This window comes from Chiloscyllium plagiosum, unplaced genomic scaffold, assembly GCF_037043375.1.
Source record: "Chiloscyllium plagiosum isolate Xiang-an unplaced genomic scaffold, Cpla_swu_hap1 HiC_scaffold_10, whole genome shotgun sequence".
NCBI classification, from domain to species: Eukaryota; Metazoa; Chordata; class Chondrichthyes; order Orectolobiformes; family Hemiscylliidae; genus Chiloscyllium; species Chiloscyllium plagiosum.
In genome coordinates, this window is record NW_028270148.1 from 77693097 (window position 1) to 77713871 (window position 20775).

The 20775-nt window shown below is 44.1% G+C and overlaps 1 protein-coding gene across 4 annotated transcripts in view; it reads right to left on the reverse strand.

Annotated features, from left to right (window-relative positions):
* tmem181 (transmembrane protein 181) overlaps positions 1 to 20775 on the reverse strand; it is a 252962-nt gene that overhangs the window by 25598 nt on the left and 206589 nt on the right. For all 4 annotated transcript variants that reach the window (XM_043696179.2, XM_043696182.2, XM_043696180.2 and 1 more), the window contains 2 exons: positions 4297 to 4399; positions 3352 to 3403 (listed from right to left, as the gene is read on the reverse strand). In XM_043696179.2, the coding sequence (XP_043552114.1) occupies positions 3352 to 3403; positions 4297 to 4399 (155 nt within the window). The remainder of the gene's footprint in view (positions 1 to 3351; positions 3404 to 4296; positions 4400 to 20775) is intronic.

Genomic DNA, 20775 nt, shown 5'->3' on the forward strand with positions numbered 1-20775 from the left:
GCAAACCCTGAGCCCACACCTTCCCTCTCACCTCCGTCCCAGGCCTCAAAGGATCCTTCCACATCCTACAGAGATTTACCTGTACTTCCACACACATCATCTACTGTGTCCGTTGCTCTCAATGTGGTCTCCTCTACATTGGGGAGACAGGACACCAACTTGCTGAACATTTCAGAGAACGTCTCTGGGACACACGCACTAAACAACCCCCCTGCCCTTTGGCCAAACACTTTAACTCCTCCTCCCACTCCGCTTAGGGCATTCATGTCCTGGGCCTCCTCCACCGCCAAACTCTAGCCACCTGATGCCTGGAGGAAGAAAGCTTCATCTTGCACCTTGGAACCCTCCAACCACACGGAATCAATGTGGATTTCACCAGTTTCTTCATTTCCCCTCCACTCACCTTATCTCAGATCTAACCTTCCAACTTGGCACTGCCCTCTTGAACTGCCCTACCTGTCATTCTTCCTTCCCACCTATCCGCTCCACCCTTCTTTCCGACCTATCAATTTCAGCCCCACCTTCATCTACCTAACATTTTCCCAGCTACCTTCCCCCTGCCCCTCCCCCTCCCATTTATCTCTCAGCCCCTTTGGGCCACCTGTCATTCCTGATGACGGGCTTATGCTCGAGACATCGACTCTTCTGCTCCTCGGATGCTGCCTGACCAGCTGTTCTTTTCCAGGACCACACTCTTCGACTCTGATCTCCAGAATCTGCAGTCCTCAATTCTTCTAGAGTGAAAAGCAATGCTGGTAGGTGCAGGGAATGCTGCATGACCAGAGAAATTGAGGTTTTAGTCAAGAATAATGAGGAAGCATATGTCAGATATAGACAACAGGAATTGAGTTTAAGGACAGTATACTTAACAGGGAAATCAGGAGGGCAAAAAGGGGACTTGAGGTACCTTTGGCAAATAGGGTTAAGGAGACTCCAAAGGGATTCTTCAAATACATTAAGGACATCAAGGTAACTAGGCAGAGAATAGGGCCCCTTAAAGATCAGCAAATCTTTGTGTACAACCTCAGGATATGGGGGAGACACTAAAGGAGTGACTGAAAGACAAGACTAGTTAGCACAGAGGTGTGTGCTACCTTTCTGTGAACTACCAGGTAGAATGCAATGGGGGAAACAGATCTTGGTCACATCAAGGATGATTGGAAGACCGCTGTTGTAACCCCATTGTTCAAGAAAGGATCAAGACAAAAGATGGAAAATTATTGGCCAATTAGTCTAACCTCAGTTGTTGGTAAAATTCTAGAATCCATCGTTAAGGATGAGGTTTCTAAATTCTTGGAAGAGCAGGGTCGGATTAGAACAAGTCAACGTGGATTTAGTAAGGGGAGGTCGTGCCTGACAAACCTGTGGAGTTCTTTGAAGAGGTGACAAGTAGGTTAGACCAGGGAAACCCAGTGGATGTGGTCTATCTAGACTTCCAAAAGGCCTTTGATAAGGTGCCACACGGTAGGCTGCTGAGTAAGGTGAGGGCCCATGGTGTTCGAGGTGAGCTACTGGCATGGATTGAAGATTGGCAGAAGGCAGAAGGCAGAGAGTTGGGATAAGAGGTTCTTTTTCAGAATGGCAGCCGGTGACAAGCGGTGTCCCACAGGGTTCAGTGCTGGGGCCACAACTGTTCACGTTATATATTAATGATCTGGATGAAGGGACTGGGGGCATTCTAGCAAAGTTTGCCGGTGATATAAAGATAGGTGGACAGGCAGGTAGTACTGAGGAAGTGGGGAGGCTGCAGAAGGATCTAGACAGTTTGGGAGAGTGGTCCAGGAAATGGCTGATGAAGTTCAATGTGAGCAAATGCGAGGTCTTGCACTTTGGAAAAAAGAATACAAGCATGGACTACTTTCTAAACGGTGAGAAAATTCATAAAGCCAAAGTACAAAGAGATCTGGGAGTGCTGGTCAAGGATTCTCTAAAGGTAAACATGCAGGTTGAATCCGTGATTAAAAAAGCGAATGCAATGTTGTCATTTATCTCAAGAGGGTTGGAATATAAAAGCAGCAATGTGCTACTGAGACTTTATAAAGCTCTGGTTAGGCCCCATTTGGAGTACTGTGTCCAGTTTTGGGCCCCACACCTCAGGAGGAACATACTGGCACTGGAGCGTGTCCAGCGGAGATTCACACGGATAATCCCTGGAATGGTAAGTCTAACATATGAGGAACGGCTGAGGATCCTGGGATTGTATACATTGGAGTTTAGAAGGTTAAGGGGAGATCTAATAGAAACTTATAAGATAATACATGGCTTGGAAAGGGTGGACACTAAGAAATTGTTTCCGTTAGGCGGGGAGACTAGGACCTGTGGGCACAGCCTTAAAATTAGAGGGGGTCAATTCAGAACAGAAATGCGGAGACATTTCTTCAGCCAGAGAGTGGTGGGCCTGTGGAATTCACTGCCGCGGAGTGCAGTGGAGGCCGGGACGCTAAATGTCTTCAAGGCAGAGATTGATAAATTCTTGATGTCACAAGGAATTAAGGGCTACAGGGAGAATGCGGGTAAGTGGATTTGAAATGCCCATCAGCCATGATTAAATGGCGAAGTGGACTCGATGGGCCGAATGGCCTTACTTCCACTCCTATGTCTTATGGTCTTATCAACAAATCCTTTGATGCTAAGTAATCTTTACCCTAGAAATCATACCAATTGGCTGACAATTGAGGAATTCATTGAAACTGAGAGAAATACCTTTCAATAGTCACTCAACATTACAACTTCGTGAAATGGGTGACAGTGAACCCACTGGAAGCTGGGAATGACTGTTGTTATAATCTTATCCATTCTTTCTATAGCTAACTTCTAACATTCATTTTTCTAAAAAAGAAATTATCAGATAAAAGTGGGATTCTGTATAAGATTTATGATTCAGTTAGCACCCTCCAACCTACTGAGAAATCAACCTTGGAGACTCTTTACAGATCACTAAAACTTCAGCAAGTATAGGAAAGCTTCAAAAGCACACTTCTTTAGTTCATGATTCAAGTAGTGGTGTTGTAGTTTCTTCATGCATTTTGGGTATGTTCAAGGTTAATGTGCGAGGTTAATTCAGGGTGTAGGTCAGTGCATACAATTTTAAAATGGCACTGGTGGCATGAATTCAGTGTTGCACATTGGTGTCATAACCTGTATCATCCACATGCTGCTGGCAGTTATCAACTGTGCATGCACAAGCCCCTTAAAGATAGCTTCCAATGCATTTGTGACACATCTCGAACTGTATCGTCAAGTATTTGCAGAACTCCTGAAAACTGGCCATTTCATAAATTATAAATGCTACATTGGATTATTATTTAACTGAAATACCGGCTTATTTCCCAGCAGCCCAGATCTGTTTACCTGATTACCAACACAATAAATGTTAGCCCAGTCAAAAATTTCAGTCGGAGATCTGAAACAAAAAGCATACATGCAGAGGTCAGTCATTCATTTTGAAATAGAGAATTGGGATTTGTGCTTTATTAAAACAAAACCTTATAAAAGAAGATTCAATGAAACAAGCAGTATGAACACAAGTCATAAAGCTTCAAAGAAGTTTTTTTTATTATTGCAGTGTACCTAAACGTATTGAAGCTATGTTTGAAATGATTTCTACAAGCTTATACTAAACACCATGCTTTAAGCCAAGTTTTCATGGGAATGGTCTCAGGGCTCACAAAAGTTGTCTTTAAATTATCCATCTCTCTCAAATTCACCCGCCAGTCAACAGGTTCCTTAACTAAAGTATGCTGTGTCCTTATTGCACAAATACTTTTTAATCCCCTTCCCACCAACAAAGCTAAAGTTCAGCCTCCAACATGACAAACTCCTGATAGTCGAGGATTTCAACACTCAACTCTCACTCCAGTGTAATTTGTGGAAAAAAACGTACAAGAGAAGGATTTTCTGTAGAATTTGGAGTTAGTGTTCAGCAACAAAGAGTACTGTGGTGAACAAAAACAGTACGAATTACAGTCGCCTGTAGTGGACACAGTAAAATAGAGGACCTAAATGGTGAAGAGTTTCTTCCATTAAAATGTTAAAGAAGAACATGAATACGTTCAACAAATGGAAGGAAACAGTGTTGTCCAAACAACATTTACTGATTATGTCCCATGCAGGACTAGGATGTTAAATGAGGAACACAATGTTAATTCAGTTTAAAAATAAGTCTATAGGTATATGCAAATTATTTGGAAAATGGATGTGGTGCACCTTTAACAAAGATGCAATAGAACACCCTACACCATTTTAGATGAACACAAATTACATCTGAAGTTTCATGCCTCAATAAATTCCACTTACCAAAGTATGGCATGTTTTTCAGTTCAGAACAGGCCCTTACAATCAGGAAGACAAGGTATAATATATACACGGAACCCACTATCAGGAAGAAAACTTTCATTCCCTACAAAACAATAGCAAAAATAAATTGAAAAAGAAAGACACTTCATTCACATAACAAGACATATTGATATTGTTTAATTAGAATCCTTGAATCCTAAAAGATCTACCCACACAAACAACTTGCATTCATACATACTTGACCATCACAATGTCGAAAAGTACTTCATAACCAACTAACTTCTAATTTAGTCATTTTTGTTAATTAATCAATGTCAGCTATTTTACACACACACAAAGAATCATAAACTTGAAGGGAACAAATAGTTGAGCTATCTTTGGTGTAACAGGAAAGAGAATACTTTGGCCAAACACTGACCTAATTCTCCAAATAGGGCTATGAGATTGTTAATGTCACACCCCATCCCTCCTCTCCCCAAAAAATAGGTGTACAGAACTTCTGTTTAGAGTCTTATTTAAAATGCTCTACTGCTCGCAATGTAGTTCTCTAGGTTCTGTATGAAATTTAAGTCAAGATTAAGTAGGGAACTTAGGTGGAATTTTATACCAATTCAGCGAAGTTGGCAGTAAACAGAGTGCATGCAAAGCTGTAGATCAGTTTCCAACATGACATAAGAGTTGGTACAGGAGACAGATTTAGATTCCTGGACCATTTATGTGGAAGTTGGAACCTGTACAAGCAGGGCAGTCTGCACGTGAACCAGAAAGGGACCAACATTCTGGCGGGTGGGTTTGTTAATACTGTTGGGACAAATTTAAATTAGTTTGACAGTGGGAAGGGGACAAAAAGGAACCAAGGTAGATGGAGTAGGAGACTTAAACAAAGCTAGATGGCCTCTACTTTAATGTAGGAATAGTATAGGCAAGACAGATGAGTCAAGAGCGTATATTGACACATTAAATTGTGATGTTCTTGGCATTGCAAAGATGTGGTTGAGGCCTGGCAGCTCAGCCTTCTGAGATAGAGGATCTTAAAGCAGGACAGGAGGGGTATAAAAGCATTTTTAATCAACTATTTGTTGACAACAGTAAGGAGGAACAATATAGAGTTATAAAGATGTACAGCATGGAAACAGACCCTTCGGTCCAACCCGTCCATGCCGACCAGATATCTCAACCCAATCTAGTCCCACCTGCCAGCACCCAGCCCATATTCCTCCAAACCCTTCCTATTCATATACCAATCCAAATGCCTCTTAAATGTTGCAATTGTACCAGCCTCCACCACTTCCTCTGCCAGCTCATTCCATATACGTACCACTCTCTGTGTGAAAAATTTGCCCCTTAGGTCTCTTTTATATCTTTCCCCTCTCGTCCTAAACCTATGCCCTCTAGTTCAGACTCCCCCACCCCAGGAAAAAGACTTCGTCTATTTATCCTATCCTTGCCCCTCATAATTTTGTAAACCTCTGTAAGGTCACCCTTCAGCCTCCGATGCTCCAGGGAAAACAAGCCCCAGTCTGTTCAGCCTCTCCCCATAGCTCAAATCCACCAACCCTGGCAACATCCTTGTAAATCTTTTCTGAACCCTTTCAAGTTTCACAATATCTTTCCGATAGAAAGGAGACCAGAATTGCACGCAATATTCCAACAGTGGCCTAACCAATGTCCTGTACAGATACAACATGACTTTCCAATTCCTGTACTCAATACTCTGACCAACAAAGGAAAGCATACCAAACACCTTCACTATCCTATCTACTTGCAACTCCACTTTCAAGGAGCTATGAACCTGCACTCCAAGGTCTGTTTGTTCAGCAACACTCCCCAGGACCTTACCATTAAGTGTATAAGTCCTGCTAAGATTTGCTTTCTCAAAATGCAGCACCTCATATTTATCTGAATTTAAATTCCATCTGCCACTTCTCGGCCCATTGCCCCATCTGATTAAGATCCTGTTATAGTCTGAGGTATCCCTCTTCGCTGTCCACTACACCTCCAATTTTGGTGTCATCTGCAAACTTACTAGCTGTACCACTTATGCTCGCATCCAAATCATTTATGTAAATGATAAAAAGTAGAGGTCCGAGCACTGATCCTTGTGGCACTCCACTGGTCACAGGCCCCAGTCTGAAAATCAACCCTCCACCATCAACCTCTGTCTTCTACCTTTGAGCCAGTTCTGTATCCAAATGGCTAGTTCTCCCTGTATTCCGTGAGATCTAACCTTGCTAACCAGTTTCCCATGGGGAACCTTGTCAAACGCCTTACTGAAGTCCATATAGATCTCATCCACCGCTCTGCCCTCATCAATCATCTTTGTTACTTCTTCAAAAAACTCAAATCAAGTTTGTAAGACATGAGATCCCACACACAAAGCCATGTTGACTATCACTAATTAGTCCTTGCCTTTCCAAATAAATGCACATCATGTTCCTCGGGATTCCCTCCACTAACTTGCCCACCACCGATGTCTGGCTCAACCATCTATAGTTCCCTGGCCACCTTTCCACCTTTCTTAAACAGTGGCACCTCATTAGCCAACCTCCAATCTTCTAGCACCTCAACTGTGACTATCGATGATACAAATATCTCAACAAGAGGCCCAGCAATCACTTCTCTAGCTTCCCACAGTGTTCTAGGATACACCTGATCAGGTCCTGGTGATTTATCCACCTTTTTGCGTTTCAAGACATCCAGCGCCTCCTCCTCTGTAATATGGACATTTTGCAAGGTGTCACCATCTATTTCCCCACAGTCTATATCTTCCATGTCTTTTCCACAGTAAATACTGATGCAAAATACTCACTTAGTACCTCCCCCATTTTTCTCCGGCTCCTTGCTGATCTTTGAGGGGCCCGATTCTCTCCCTAGTTACCCTTTTGTCCTTAATGTATTTGTAAAAACCTTTTGGATTCTCCTTAATTCTATTTGTCAAAGCTATCTCATGTCCCCTATTTGCCCTCCTGAGTTCCCTCTTAAGTATACTCCTACTGCCTTTATACTCTAAGGATTCACTCAATCCTATCCTGTCTATACTTTACATATGCTTCATGCTTTATCTTAATCAAGCTCTCAATTTCTTTAGTCATCCAGCCTTCCCTATACCTACCAGCCTTTCCTTTCACCCTAACAGGAATATACTTTCTCTGGATTCTCGTTATCTCATTTCTGAAGGCTTCCTATTTTACAACTGTCCCAGCTGCAGAGGTTAACATTAGTTGGGGGAACTGATAGTCTTGAGGCAGCAGGGAGATTACAGAAGCACTTGGACTTGCTTGGAGAATGGGCAAATGGCAGGTGAAACACAATGTGGGAAAGTGAGAGGTTATGTACTCTGATAAAAAAATAAGGTGTAGGATATTTTCTAAATGAGTGAAGGCTTTGGAAATCTGAATCGCAAAGAGACTTCGGAGACCGAATTCAGGATCTCTTAATGTGAATCTGCAGGTTCAGTTAGCAGTTAGGAAGCCAAATAGATTTTGAGGGGGCTGGAATACAAGATCAGGGACGCACTGCTGAGGATGTGCAAGGCTCTGGTCAGACCGCATTTGGAACACTGTGAGCAGTGCTGAGCTCCATATGTAAGGATGGATATGCTGGTCCTGAACGTACTCCAGAAGAAGTTCACATAAATGATCCCAGGTGTGAAAGGTTTGCCATATTAGGAACGGTTCATGAATCTGGGTCTATTACTCCATGGAGTTTAGAAGGACGAGGAGGGATCTCAATGAAACTTACAGAACACAGAGAGGTCTGGATAGAGTGGACATGGAGTAGATGTTTCCAGCAGTCAGAGAGATGAAGGCCCAAGAGCCTCAGAGTGAAGGGATGACTCTTTAGAATGGAGATGAGAAGGAATTTTTTCACCTAGAGGGTGGGTAATCTGTGGAACTCATTGCCACAGAAGGCTATGGATGCCAAATCATTAAGTATATTTAAGACAGAGATAGATCGGTTCTTGATGAATAAGAGTTCTTGATGAGTATGGAGAAAAGGCAGGAAAATGGGGTTGAGAAACATATCAGCCATGAACGACTAGTAAAGCAGACTCAATAGGTCAAAAGGTCTAATTCTGCTCCTGTATCTTATGGTCTAATTCACCGAAGTGTGTAAAACAATAATGGTGTAATTAGGTCAGGGATTTCAACTTTCCTAGCATTAACTGGGATTGTTGTAGTGTAGTGGTTTAGAGAGGCAGATTTATTGAGATGTATTCAGGAAAGCTTTTTATATCTAACAAGGGATGTTGCGGTGATAGAAGAAAGCAATTAGGAGAGCAAAGGAGGTCATGAGAAAACACTGCAGGTAAGATTAGGGAGAATACCAAGAGCTTCTCTTAGTACATCATGAGGAAGAGGATAACAAGAGAAAGAAAAAGAGAAGTGACCATCAGGGACTGAAGGGGCAATCTCTGCAAGGTGACGAGGACATTGGAAGGGTGTTAAATAAGCACTTCACATCTGTCTTCACTTTGGAGGATGACATAGGTCCAGAACTCAAGAAGAGTTTCCTGAAGTAGCTGAGCAGCTACCTCTATGATTTAATTTAAACCACAGATGGAAAGTGAGAAGATAAAATCCAATACCAGGATCCTGTCCTTAAACAAAGGAGATTACAACAGGGTGAGGGAGGAGTTGGCTAAAGTAGACTGAAAGCAAAGACTTTATGGTGGGACAGTTGACGAGCAGTAGAGGACTTTCAAAGCAATTTTTCAAAGTGTTCAGCAGAAGTTTATACCAGTGAAAAGGAAGGACTGTAGTAAAAGGGTTAATCAGCCATGTATGTCCAAGGAAATAAGGGATGCTATCAAATTGAAAGATAAAGCATACAAAGTGGCAAAGACCAGCAGGAAACTAGAAGATTGGGAAAACTTTAAAGATCAACAGAAAGCACAAAAAAAAGCTACAAAGAAAAGTAGGCTAGATTATAAGAGTAAACTAGATCAGAATATAAAGACAGATTGCAAAGGTTTCTACAAATATCAGGGCAAATAGCGGAAGCAGTAATGCAGTGAATTGAACAAACTGCCCTCTCATCTATCCAACCCAAACGTTGGATCCGCTACGTAGATGACACCTTTGTCATCTCAAAACGGAACAAATTAGAAGAAACATACAACACCATCAGCAATATCCTGACAGGCACAAAATTTACAAAAGAGGAAGAAAAGACATCATACTCCCATTCCTAGACGTGACAGTTGAACGTACAGTTAACGAAGAGCTTCGAACCAGAGTCTACAGAAAAACAAGAAACACGGAACAAATACTCAACTTCAAAAGCAATCATCCCAATACCCGCCAACAGAACTGCATCAAGACATTATTTCAATGAGCTACATCACACTGTAGCACCCAAAAACTACAAAAAGCAGAAGAAAAATATCCAAACAACATTTTCAAGAGTTACAAACCCAAACAAGCAGACACAATGCAACCAAAGACTATAGCCACATTACCTTACATCAAAGACAGATCAAAAATGACTTCCAGACTACTCAAACACCTTGACATCATGATAGCCCACAAACCTACCAACACATAAACAGGGATCAATGAACCTAAAGGATCCATTAGATACTACCAGCAAAACTAATGTCATTTACAAGATACCATGCAAGATGAATATTTTGCATCAGTATTTACTATGGAAAAGGATATGGAAGATATAGACTGAAGGGAAATAGATGGTGACATCTTGCAAAATGTCCAGATTACAGAGGAGAAAGTGCTGGATGTCTTGAAATAGTCAAAAGTGGATAAACCCTCAGGAACTGATCAGGTGTACCCGAGAACTTTGTGGGAAGCTAGAGAAGTGATTGCTGGGCCTCTTGCTGAGATATTTGTATCATCGATAGTCACAGGTGAGATGCCAGAAGACTGGAGGTTGGCAAACGTGGTGACACTGTTTAAGGGCGGTAAAGACAAGCCAGGGAACTATAGACTGGTGAGCCTGACCTCAGTGGTGGGCAAGTTGTTGGAGGGAATCCTGAGGGACTGGATGTACATATATTTGGAAAAGCAAGGACTGATTCGGGATAGTCAACATGGCTTTGTGTGTGGGAAATCATGTCTCACAAACTTAATTGAGTTTTTTGAAGAAGTAACAAAGAAGATTGATGAGGGCAGAGTAGTAGATGTGATCTATATGGACTTCAGTAAGGCGTTCAACAAGTTTCTCCATGGGAGACTGATAAGCAAGGTTAGATCTCATGGAATACAGGGAGAACTAGCCATTTGGATACAGAACTGGCTCAAAGGTAGAAGACAGAGAGTGGTGGTGGAAGGTTGTTTTTCAGACTGGAGGCCTGTGACCAGTGGAGTGCCACACGGATCGGTGCTTGGCCCTCTACTTTTTGTCATTTACATAAATGATTTGGATGCGAGCATAAGAGGTACAGTTAGTAAGTTTGCAGATGACACCAAAATTGGAGGTGCAGTGGACAGCGAAGAGGGTTACCTCAGATTACAATGGGATCTGGACCAGATGGGCCAATGGGCTGAGAAGTTGCAGATGGAGTTAAATTCAGATAAATGCAAGGTGCTGCATTTTGGGAAAGCAAATCTTAGCAGGACTTATACACTTAATGGTAAGGTCCTAGGGAGTGTTCCTGAACAAACAGACCTTGGAGTGCAGGTTCATAGCTCCTTGAAAGTGGAGTCGCAGGTAGATAGGATAGTGAAGGCAGCATTCGGTATGTTTCCTTTATTAGTCAGAGTACTGAGTACAGGAGTTGGGAGGTCATGTTGCAGCTGTACTGGACATTGGTAAGGCCGCTGTTGGAATATTGCATGCAATTCTGGTCTCCTTCCTATCGGAAAGATGTTGTGAAACTTGAAAGGGTTCAGAAAAGATGTACAAGGACGTTGCCAGGGTTGGAGGATCTGAGCTACAGGGAGAGGCTGATCAGGCTGGGGCTGTTTTCCCTGGAGCGTTGGAGACTGAGGGGTGACCTTATAGAGGTTTACAAAATTATGAGGGGCATGGATTGGATAATTAGACAAAGTCTTTTCCCTGGGGTTGGGGAGTTCCGAACTAGAGGGCATAGGTTTAGGGTGAGAGGGGAAAGATATAAAAGAGACCTAAGGGGCAACTTTTTCACGCAGAGGGTAGTACGTGTATGGAATGGGATGCCAGAGGAAGTGGTGGAGGCTGGTACAATTGCAACATTTAAGAGGCATTTGGATGGTGTATGAATAGGAAGTGTTTGGAGGGATAAGGGCTGGGTGCTGGCAGGTGGGACTAGATTGGGTTGAGATATCTGGTTGGCATGGATGGGTTGGAGCAAAGAGTCTGTTTCCATGCTGTACATCTCTATAACTCTATAACAAACTAGCAGGAAGCCTGCCACCAAGATACATGAACACCAGCTGGCCACCAAAAGACATGATCCACTATCACTAGTTTCTATTCCTACAGACAAAGAAGGACACCACTTTGACTGGGACAACACACACAACCTAGGAGAGGCAAAACAAAGACATGCACGAGAATTCTTAGAGGCATGGCATTCTAACCAGAACTCCATCAATAAACACATTGATTTATATCCTATTTACCTTCCCTTGAAAAAGGTACCAGAAATAACATCACCCACCTTAAGAAACCAAGACCTATAAATAGAGGGGTGGTTCACCAGAGACTCTCACTGATGATTTTACATTGTATGGCGACGAACCATCTGAAAACAAACCTTCAAGCTCAGCGAGCTAACTTACATACTTCGTTTCTACAAACATATGAAATGAAAAAGAGTGGCTAAGGTAAACATTGGTCCTTTAGAGGATGAGAAAGGGGATTTAATAATGGGAACCAAGGAAATAGACGAGGTACTGAACAGGTATTTTCTGTCAGTCTTCACAGTGGAGGTCATGAATAACATGCCAGTAATTGATAATAAGGAGACTACGGTAGGTGAGGACCTAGAAATGATGATTATCACAAAAAAATTTAAAATCACACAACACCAGGTTAGAGTGCTTCCAAATAAACACCAGGTTTATTTGGAAGCACTTGCCTTTGAAACGCTGTTCCTTCATCAGGTGGTTGAAGGAGATGCGCGTTGAAAGTTAGTCTTTCCAAATAAACCTGTTGGACTATAACCTGGTATTGTGAGATTTTTAACTTTGTCCATCCCAGTCCAACACCGGTATTTCCAAATCAAATCACAATTAAAGGTAGTGTTGGGCAAGCTAATGGAGCTAAAGATAGACAAGTACACTGGCCCTGATGAAATGCATCCCAGGATACTAAAACAGATGGTGGGAGAGACAGCAAACGCACTCACGGTAATTTTACAAAATTTGCTGGACTCAGGCAGTTCCAACAGTGTGGAAAACAGCAAATGTAACACAAATTTTATAAAAAAGGAGAGACAGTTAGCCTAACTTCTATAGTGGGAAATATGCTTGAATCTATCAAGAAAGAAATAGCAAGACATCTAGACAAAAATCAGGAGAAAGTGAGGACGGCAGATGCTGGAGATCAGAGTTGAAAAGTGCTGTGGTGGAAAAACACAGCAAGTCAGGCAGCCTATGAAGAGCAGGAGAATCGACTTCTTGGGCTTAAGCCGTCCATCAGCAAACTGGGAGAGGGAGGAAGGGAAGGGGGCTGAGAGATAAATAGGAAGCTGGGGATGGAGCTGGGGGCAAGGTAGCTGGGAAAACAATAATTAGATGCAGGGGCACGTGATAGTGATAAGTCAGAGGGGAGGGTGGAGCAGCTAGGTGGGAATGAAGATGGTCAGGTGGGATAGTTCACGAAGGCAGTGTCGAATTGGAGGACTGGGATTTGGGATAAGGTGGGGGGAGAGAAAATGAGGAAACTGATGAAACTGACATTGATGCTCTGATGTTGGAGGGTCCCAAGGTAGATGATGAGGCGTTCTTCCTCCAAGCATCGGCTGGCTTGGATTTGGCAGTGGAGGTGCCCTTGGCTGAGTGGGAGGGTGAGTTGAAGTGGTCAACCACAGACCAGTAGGGTTGTTTGGTGCATGTCTCTCAGAGATGTTCCCTGGGACTTTCAGCGAATTGGCATCCTGTCTCCCCAATGTAAAGGAGGCCACATCGAGAGCAACGGACAGGGTAGGTGAGGTGTTTGGAGGTGCAGGAAAATCTCTGCTGGATGTGGAAGGATCCTTTCGGGCCTTGGATGGAGGTGGGAGGGGCGGGGGAACAAAGAGTTTGAATGCAGGTTTTAACACCACTTGCGGCAGCAAAGGATGGTGCCAGGAGTGGAGGGTGGTTTGGTGAGGGAGCGTGGACCTAAAGAGGGAATCGCGGAGGGAATGGTCTCTGCGGAATGCCAATAGGAGTGGGGAGGGAAATATATCTCTGGTGATGGGGTCTGATTGGAGCTGGTGGAAATGGCAGAGGATAATGCACTGTATCTGTAGATTGGTGGAGTGAAAGGTGAGAACCAACGGGGTGGGGTGGGGGTCTATCCTTGTTCTGGTTGGACGGATGGGGTTCAAGAGTGGAGGTGCAAGAAATGGAGGAGGTGTGCTGCAGGGCATTGTTGATCACACACAAGGTGCAATTACAGTCCTTGAAATAGGAGGCCATCTGGGATGTCCTGGAGTGGAATTGCTCCTCCTGGGAGCAGATTCAGTGGAGCCGAAGGAATTGGGAATAAGGGATAGCATTTTATACAGGAGGGGACGCTGGGAGGAGATATAGTCCAGGTAGCTATGGGAGTTTGAAGTAGATGTCTCTTCTGAGTTAGTCGGTGGAGATGGAGAGGACCAGGAAGGAGAGTGAGAAGTCAGAGATCGTCCAGGTAAACTTGAGGTCAGGGTGGAAGGTATTCATGAAGTTGATGAACTGTTAAAGCTCCTCATGAGAGCGCAAGGTGGCGCCGATATAGTCATTGATGAGGCAGAGAAAAAGGTAGAGAATTGTGTCAGTGTAACTGCGGAAGATGGACTGATCCATATATCTGACAAGAGGCAGACATAGCTGGGGCGCGTGCGGGTGCCCATGGCAACCCCTTTGGCCTGGAGGAAGTGGGACAATTCGAAGGAGAAGTTGTTGAGGATGAGGACCAGTTAGGTCAGTGGGAAAGGAAGGAAGGAACGGAGAGCTTGGAAGCCTTCGCCATGGTAGATGGATGTGTACAGAGACTGGATGTCCATGTTAAAGATGAGGTGTGGGGGTGGTGGGGGTTATGGGTGAGTGGGGAATGGGTGCAGGGAAACAAAAGTCATGGAGGAGGTGGAGGCCATAAGTCGTACCTGAATGTATATGGGGAGTCCCTGAATCGAGAGGAAAAGGACTATGTCAACGTATGAAGTAATAAGGTTTGCTGGGGCAGGAGAGGCAGAGATGATGGTTCAACCAGGGTAGTCAGGTTCGTGAATGTCCCAGATGGCCAACTATTTCAAGGACCGCAATTTTCCTCCCACGTGGTCAACAATACCCTCCAGCGCATCTCTACTTCCTGCATCTCCGCACATGAACTCCATCACTCCAACCACAATAACCCCCCTGGTCCTCATTTTCCACGCTACTCATCTCCAGATACAGTGTATTGTCCTCCACATTTCTGCCATTTACAATCAGACCCCACCACCAGAGATACATTTCCCTCCCCACCCCGATCAGAATTCCGCAGATACCATCTCCACCACGACTTCCTTGTTAGGTCCATGCTCCCCCACCAACCCACCCTTCACTCCTGGTACCTTCCCCTTCCACCGCAACAGGTATAAAACCTATGCCCACACCTCCCCTCTCACCTCCATCCTAGGGCCCAGAGGATCCTTTCACATCCAGCAGAGATTTTCCTGCACATCCAAAAATCTCATCTATGTGTCCGTTGCTCTTGATGTGGTCTCCTCTACACTGAGGAGACAGGAAGCCAACTCGTGGAACATTTTAGAGAACAACCCTGGGTCACATGCACCAAACAACCTCACTGCCTTGTGGCTGACCACTTCAATTATCCCTCCCACTCAGCCAAGGACATGCAAGTCCCAGGTCTCCTCCACCGCCAAATCCTCACCACCCGACACCTGGAGGAAGAATGCCTCATCTTCTGCCTTGGGACCCTCCAACCATATGGAATCAACATCGATTTCACCAGTTTCCTCATCTCCTCTCCCCACTCCTTATCCCCAACTCGGCATCACCCTCTTGAACTGCCCCACTTGTCCATCTTCCTTCCCACCTATCCACTCCACCCTTTGCTCCGACCTACCACCATCACACCCCCTCACCTGCATTTCCCTATCGCCTTCTAAGCTACCTTCCCCGGGCTCACACTCCCTTCCTGTTTATCTCTCAGATCCCTTACCTCCCCACATCCCTGATGAAGGGCATATGCCCAAACGTCAACTCTCCTGCCCTTTGGATGTTGCCTGACCTGCTGACATTGGGGAGACTGGACGCCTCCTAGCAGAGCCTGTAGGGAACATCTCTGGGACACCCGCACCAATCAGTCACACCGCCCTGTGGCCCAACATTTCAACTCCCCCTCCCACTCAGCCGAGGACATGGAGGTCCTGGGCCTCCTTCACCGCCACTCCCTCACCACCCGACGCCTGGAGGAAGAACGCCTCATCTTCTATAGAACATAGAACATTACAGTGCAGTACAGGCCCTTCGGCCCTCGATGTTGCGCCGACCTGTCATACCAATCTGAAACCCATCTAACCCACACTATTCCATGTACGTCCATATGTTTGTCCAATGACGACTTAAATGTACTTAAAGTTGGCGAATCTACTACCGTTGCAGGCAAAGTATTCCATACCCTTACTACTCTCCGAGTAAAGAAACTTCCTCTGACATCTGTCCTATATCTATCACCCCTCAATTTAAAGCTATGCCCCCTCGTGCTCACCGTCACCATTCTTGGAAAAAGGCTCTCCCTGTCCACCCTATCCAACCCTCTGATTATCTTATATGTCTCTATTAAGTCACCTCTCAACCTTCTTCTCTCCAACGAAAACAGCCTCAAGTCCCTCAGCCTTTCCTCGTAAGACCTCCCCTCCATACCAGGCAACAGCCTAGTAAATCTCCTCTGCACCCTTTCCAAAGCTTCCACATCCTTCTTATAATGCGGTGACCAGAACTGTACACAACACTCCAAGTGCGGCCGCACTAGAGTTTTGTACAGCTGCAGCGTAACCTCATAGTTCTGGAACTCGATCCCTCTATTAATAAAAGCTAAAACACTGTATGCCTTTTTAACAACCCTGTCAACCTGGGTGGCAACTTTCAAGGATCTGTGTATTTGGACACTGAGATCTCTCTGCTCATCTACACTACCAAGAATCTTACCATTAGCCCAGTACTTTGCATTCCGGTTACTCCGACCAAAGTGAATTACCTCACACTTGTCCACATTAAACTCCATTTGCCACCTCCCAGCCCAGCTCTGTAGCTTATCTATGTCTCTCTGTAACCTACTACATCCTTCATCACTATCCACAACTCCACCGAACTTAGTGTCATCTGCGAATTTAAAAACCCACCCTTCTACGCCCTCATCCAAGTCGTTTATAAAAATGATAAACAGCAGTGGACCCAACTCCGACCCTTGCGGTACACCCCTGGTAACTGGACTCCAGGATGAACATTTCCCATCAACCACCACTTTCTTCTTTCAACAAGCCAATTACTGATCCAAACTGCTATATCTCCCACAATCCCATTCCTCCGCATTTTGTACAATAGCCTACTGTGGGGAACTTTATTGAATGCCTTGCTGAAATCCATATACGCCACATCAACCGGTTTATTCTCATCTACCTGTATGGTCACCTTCTCAAAGAATTCAATAAGGTTTGTGAGGCATGACCTACCCTTCATAAAACCGTCCTGACTATCCCTAATCAAATTATTCATTTCTAGACAATTATAAATCCCATCTCTTATAACTTTTCCATCACTTTACCAACAAATGAAGTAAGGCTCACTGGTCTATAATTACCAGGGTTGTCTCTACTCCGCCTCTTGAACAGGGGAACCACATTTGCTATCCTCCAGTCTTCTGGCACTATTCCTGTAGACAATGACGATTTAAAGATCAATGCCAAAGGCTCAGCAATCTCCTCCCTGGCTTCTCAGAGGATCCTAGGATAAATCCCATCCGGCCCAGGGGACTTATCTATTTTCACACTCTGCAGGATTTCCAATACCTCTTCCTTGTGAACCTCAATCACACCGAGTCTAGTAGCCTGTATCTCAGTAATCCCCTTGACAACATTGTTGTTTTCTAAAGTGAATACTGTTGAAAAATACTCATTTAGTGCTTCCCCTATCTCCTCTGACTCCACACACAACTTCCCACTACTATCCTTGATTGGCCCTAATCTTACTCTTGTCATTCTTTTATTCCTTAAATACCTATAGAAAGCCTTAGGATTTATCCTGATCCTATCCACCAACAACTTCTCATGTCTCCTCCTGGCTCTTCTGAGCTCTCTCTTTAGGTCTTTCCTGGCTACCTTGTAACCCTCAAGCACCCTAACTGAGCCTTCACATCTCATCCTAACATAAGCCTTCTTCTTCCTCTTGACCAGAGATTCCATTTCCTTCGTAAACCACAGCTCCTACGCTCTACAGCTTCCTCCCTGCCTGACAGGTACATACTTATCTAGGACAGAAAGTAGCTTTTCCGTGAATAAGCTCCACATTTCTAATTCTTCTGCCTTGGAACACTTCAACCCCAGGGCATCAATGTGGATTTCACCAGTTTCCTCATTTCCCCTTCCCACACCTCACCCCAGATATGAACTTCCAGCTCAGCACTGTCCCCATGACTTGTCCTACCTGCCTATCTTCCTTTCCACCTATCCACTTCACCCTCCTCTCTAACCTATCACCTGCATCCCCACCCCCATTCAGCTATTGTACTCTATGCTACTTCCTCCCCACCCCCACCCTCTTCTCATTTATCTCTCTACCCTGCAGGCACTCTGCCTCTAATCCTGATGAAGGGCTTTTGCCCGAAATGTTGATTTTCCTGCTCCTCGTATGCTGCCTGAACTGCTGAGCTCTGCCAGCACCACTCTAATCTAGAATCTTACAATTTACATGGATGATTTGGAGTTGGGGATCATGCGTAGTGTGTCAAAGTAGGCAAATGACATTAAAATGAATGGTAGAGCAAAGTGTGCAGAGGACCCAAAGTTTGGACAGGGATATAGATAGTTTAAGTGAGTGGGCAAAGGTCTGGTAGATGGAGTACAATGTTGATAAATGTGAAGTAGGAATAACAGTAAAAAGAACTATTATTTGAATGGTAAAAAAAATCATAGCATGTTGCTTTGCAGAGGGACCTGAGAGTCCTTGTGCATGGTTTGCAGGTGCAACAGGTAATTAAGAAGGCAAATGGAATTTTGTCCTTCATTGCTAGAGGGATTGAGTTTAAAAGTAGGAAGGTTATGTTGGAGCTGTACAGGGTGCTGGTCAGCTCACACCTGGAGTACTGCATGCAGTTTAGGTCTCATTTCTAGAGATAAGATGTACTGGCAGTGGAGGGCATGCAGAGGAGATTCACTCGGTTGATTTCAGAGTTGAAAGGATTAGCTTATGAGGAGAGACTGATAAATTCGGATTACATTCATTGGAAATTTAGAAGAATGGGAGGGGGTTGGAGATCTTATAGAAACATATAAAATTTTGAAGAGAATAGATAAGATAGCAGAAGGGAGGCAGATGTTGCTGGCGGGTAAAACTAGAACAAGCAGTCAGAGCCTCAAAATTACAGGGAGCAGATTTAGGACTGAATTGAAGAATTTCTTCACCCAAAGGGTTGTGTATCTAGGATTTCCTCCTATTTGAAGTAGTTGAGGCTTTCTCATTGATTGTTTTTAAAGCTAAGGTAGATCATTTTTTGAACAGTAAAGGAATTAAGGGTTCTGTTGAGAGGGTGGGTAAATGGAGCTGAGGCCATGAAAATATCAGCCATGATATTATTGAATGGCAGTGTGGGCTCAAAGGGCCAGGTGGCCAACTCTTGCTCCTGGTTCTTATGTAAGAAGGATTGAGAGGTTCTTGAGAAGTTTGACAGAGGGAGTCACAACAGGTATTGGAGATTTTGGTGGGCTTAAATCCTCTGGGCTGGATGAGTTATATCCCAGGCTGCTGTGCGTGGCCAGGGAGGTAACTAGAGGGGCTCTGACCCAAATTTTCCATTCGTCTCCGGCCACAGGGGAGGTGCCAGAGGTATAGATGACAGCTAACATACTTCCACTTTTCAAGCAGGGTTGTAGAGATAAACCAGGGAGTCACAGGCCAACAAGTTGCACATCAGTGGTAGAGAAACTATCGGAGAAAATTCTGAAGGAAAGAATTTACCTCCATTTGGAGGGGTAAGGTTTGATCAAAGATAGTCAGCATGCTTTGTCAGGGTGAGGTCATGCCTAACAAATGTGATTCAATTCTTTGAGAAGGTGACCAAGTGCACAAATAAGAGTACTACAGTAGATATAGTTTTTATGGACTTCAACAAAACATTTGATAAAGTCCCAATGGGAGATGGATAAAGAAGGTAAAAGCTCATGGGATCCAGGGTAAGATGCCAAATTATTTCCAAAATTTGTTTAGTGGTAAGAGACAGAGAGTAGTAGCAGAAAGCTGTTTGTGAGAATGGAAGCCAGCGGTGTACCACAAAGATCAATGTTGATAAATGATATAGAAGTAAATGTTGGGGAGTTACGTAAGTTTACAAATAATGCGAAGACAGGCCGGGTTGTTAACAATGACAAAGAAGGTCTTGTGTTACAGGAAGATAGACTCAGATTGTTCAGATGGGCAGATCTGTAATAGATGGAATTTAACTCCAATGAGTGTGAGGTAATGCATTATGCAAGTAGTAACAAGACAAGAGGATACTCAATAAATAATAGATCACTAAAAAGCTCAGAGGAAGAGAGGGATCTTGGGTTGCTTGTCCACGGATCGCTCAAGGCTGCAGGACAGGTTAATAGGTAGTAAAGGTGACATATGGGATTCTTTAGCAGTCGCTGCAAAGATTAAAAGAATGGGAACGGTCCGTTGGAGTTGTATAGCACTTTGGTTAGGCCACAAATGGAGTAGTGTGTGCAGTTCTGGTCACTGCACTATAGGAAGGATGTGATTACACTGGAGGGGACGCAGAGGAGATTCTCCGGATGTTCCCTGGGATGGATCAGTTTAGATATGGAAAGAGATTGATAAGCTCGAGTTGTTTCCTTTGGTGTAGAGAAGGGTAAGAAAGGATCTGAGTAAAGTGCAGAAGATTTGAGGGCACGGACAGGGTGGATAGAAAACAGCAGTTCCCTTTAGTTGAAGGGTCAATAACAAAGGGCAAAATATTAAGGTGAAAGGCAGAAAGTTTAGAACATAGAACAATACAGCGTAGAACAGGCCCTTCAATGTTGTGCCAACCTGTGAACTATTCTAAGCTCATCCCCCTACACTATCCCACCATCATCCATGTGCTTATACAAGGATTGTTTAAATCTTCCTAATGTGGCTGAGTTAACTA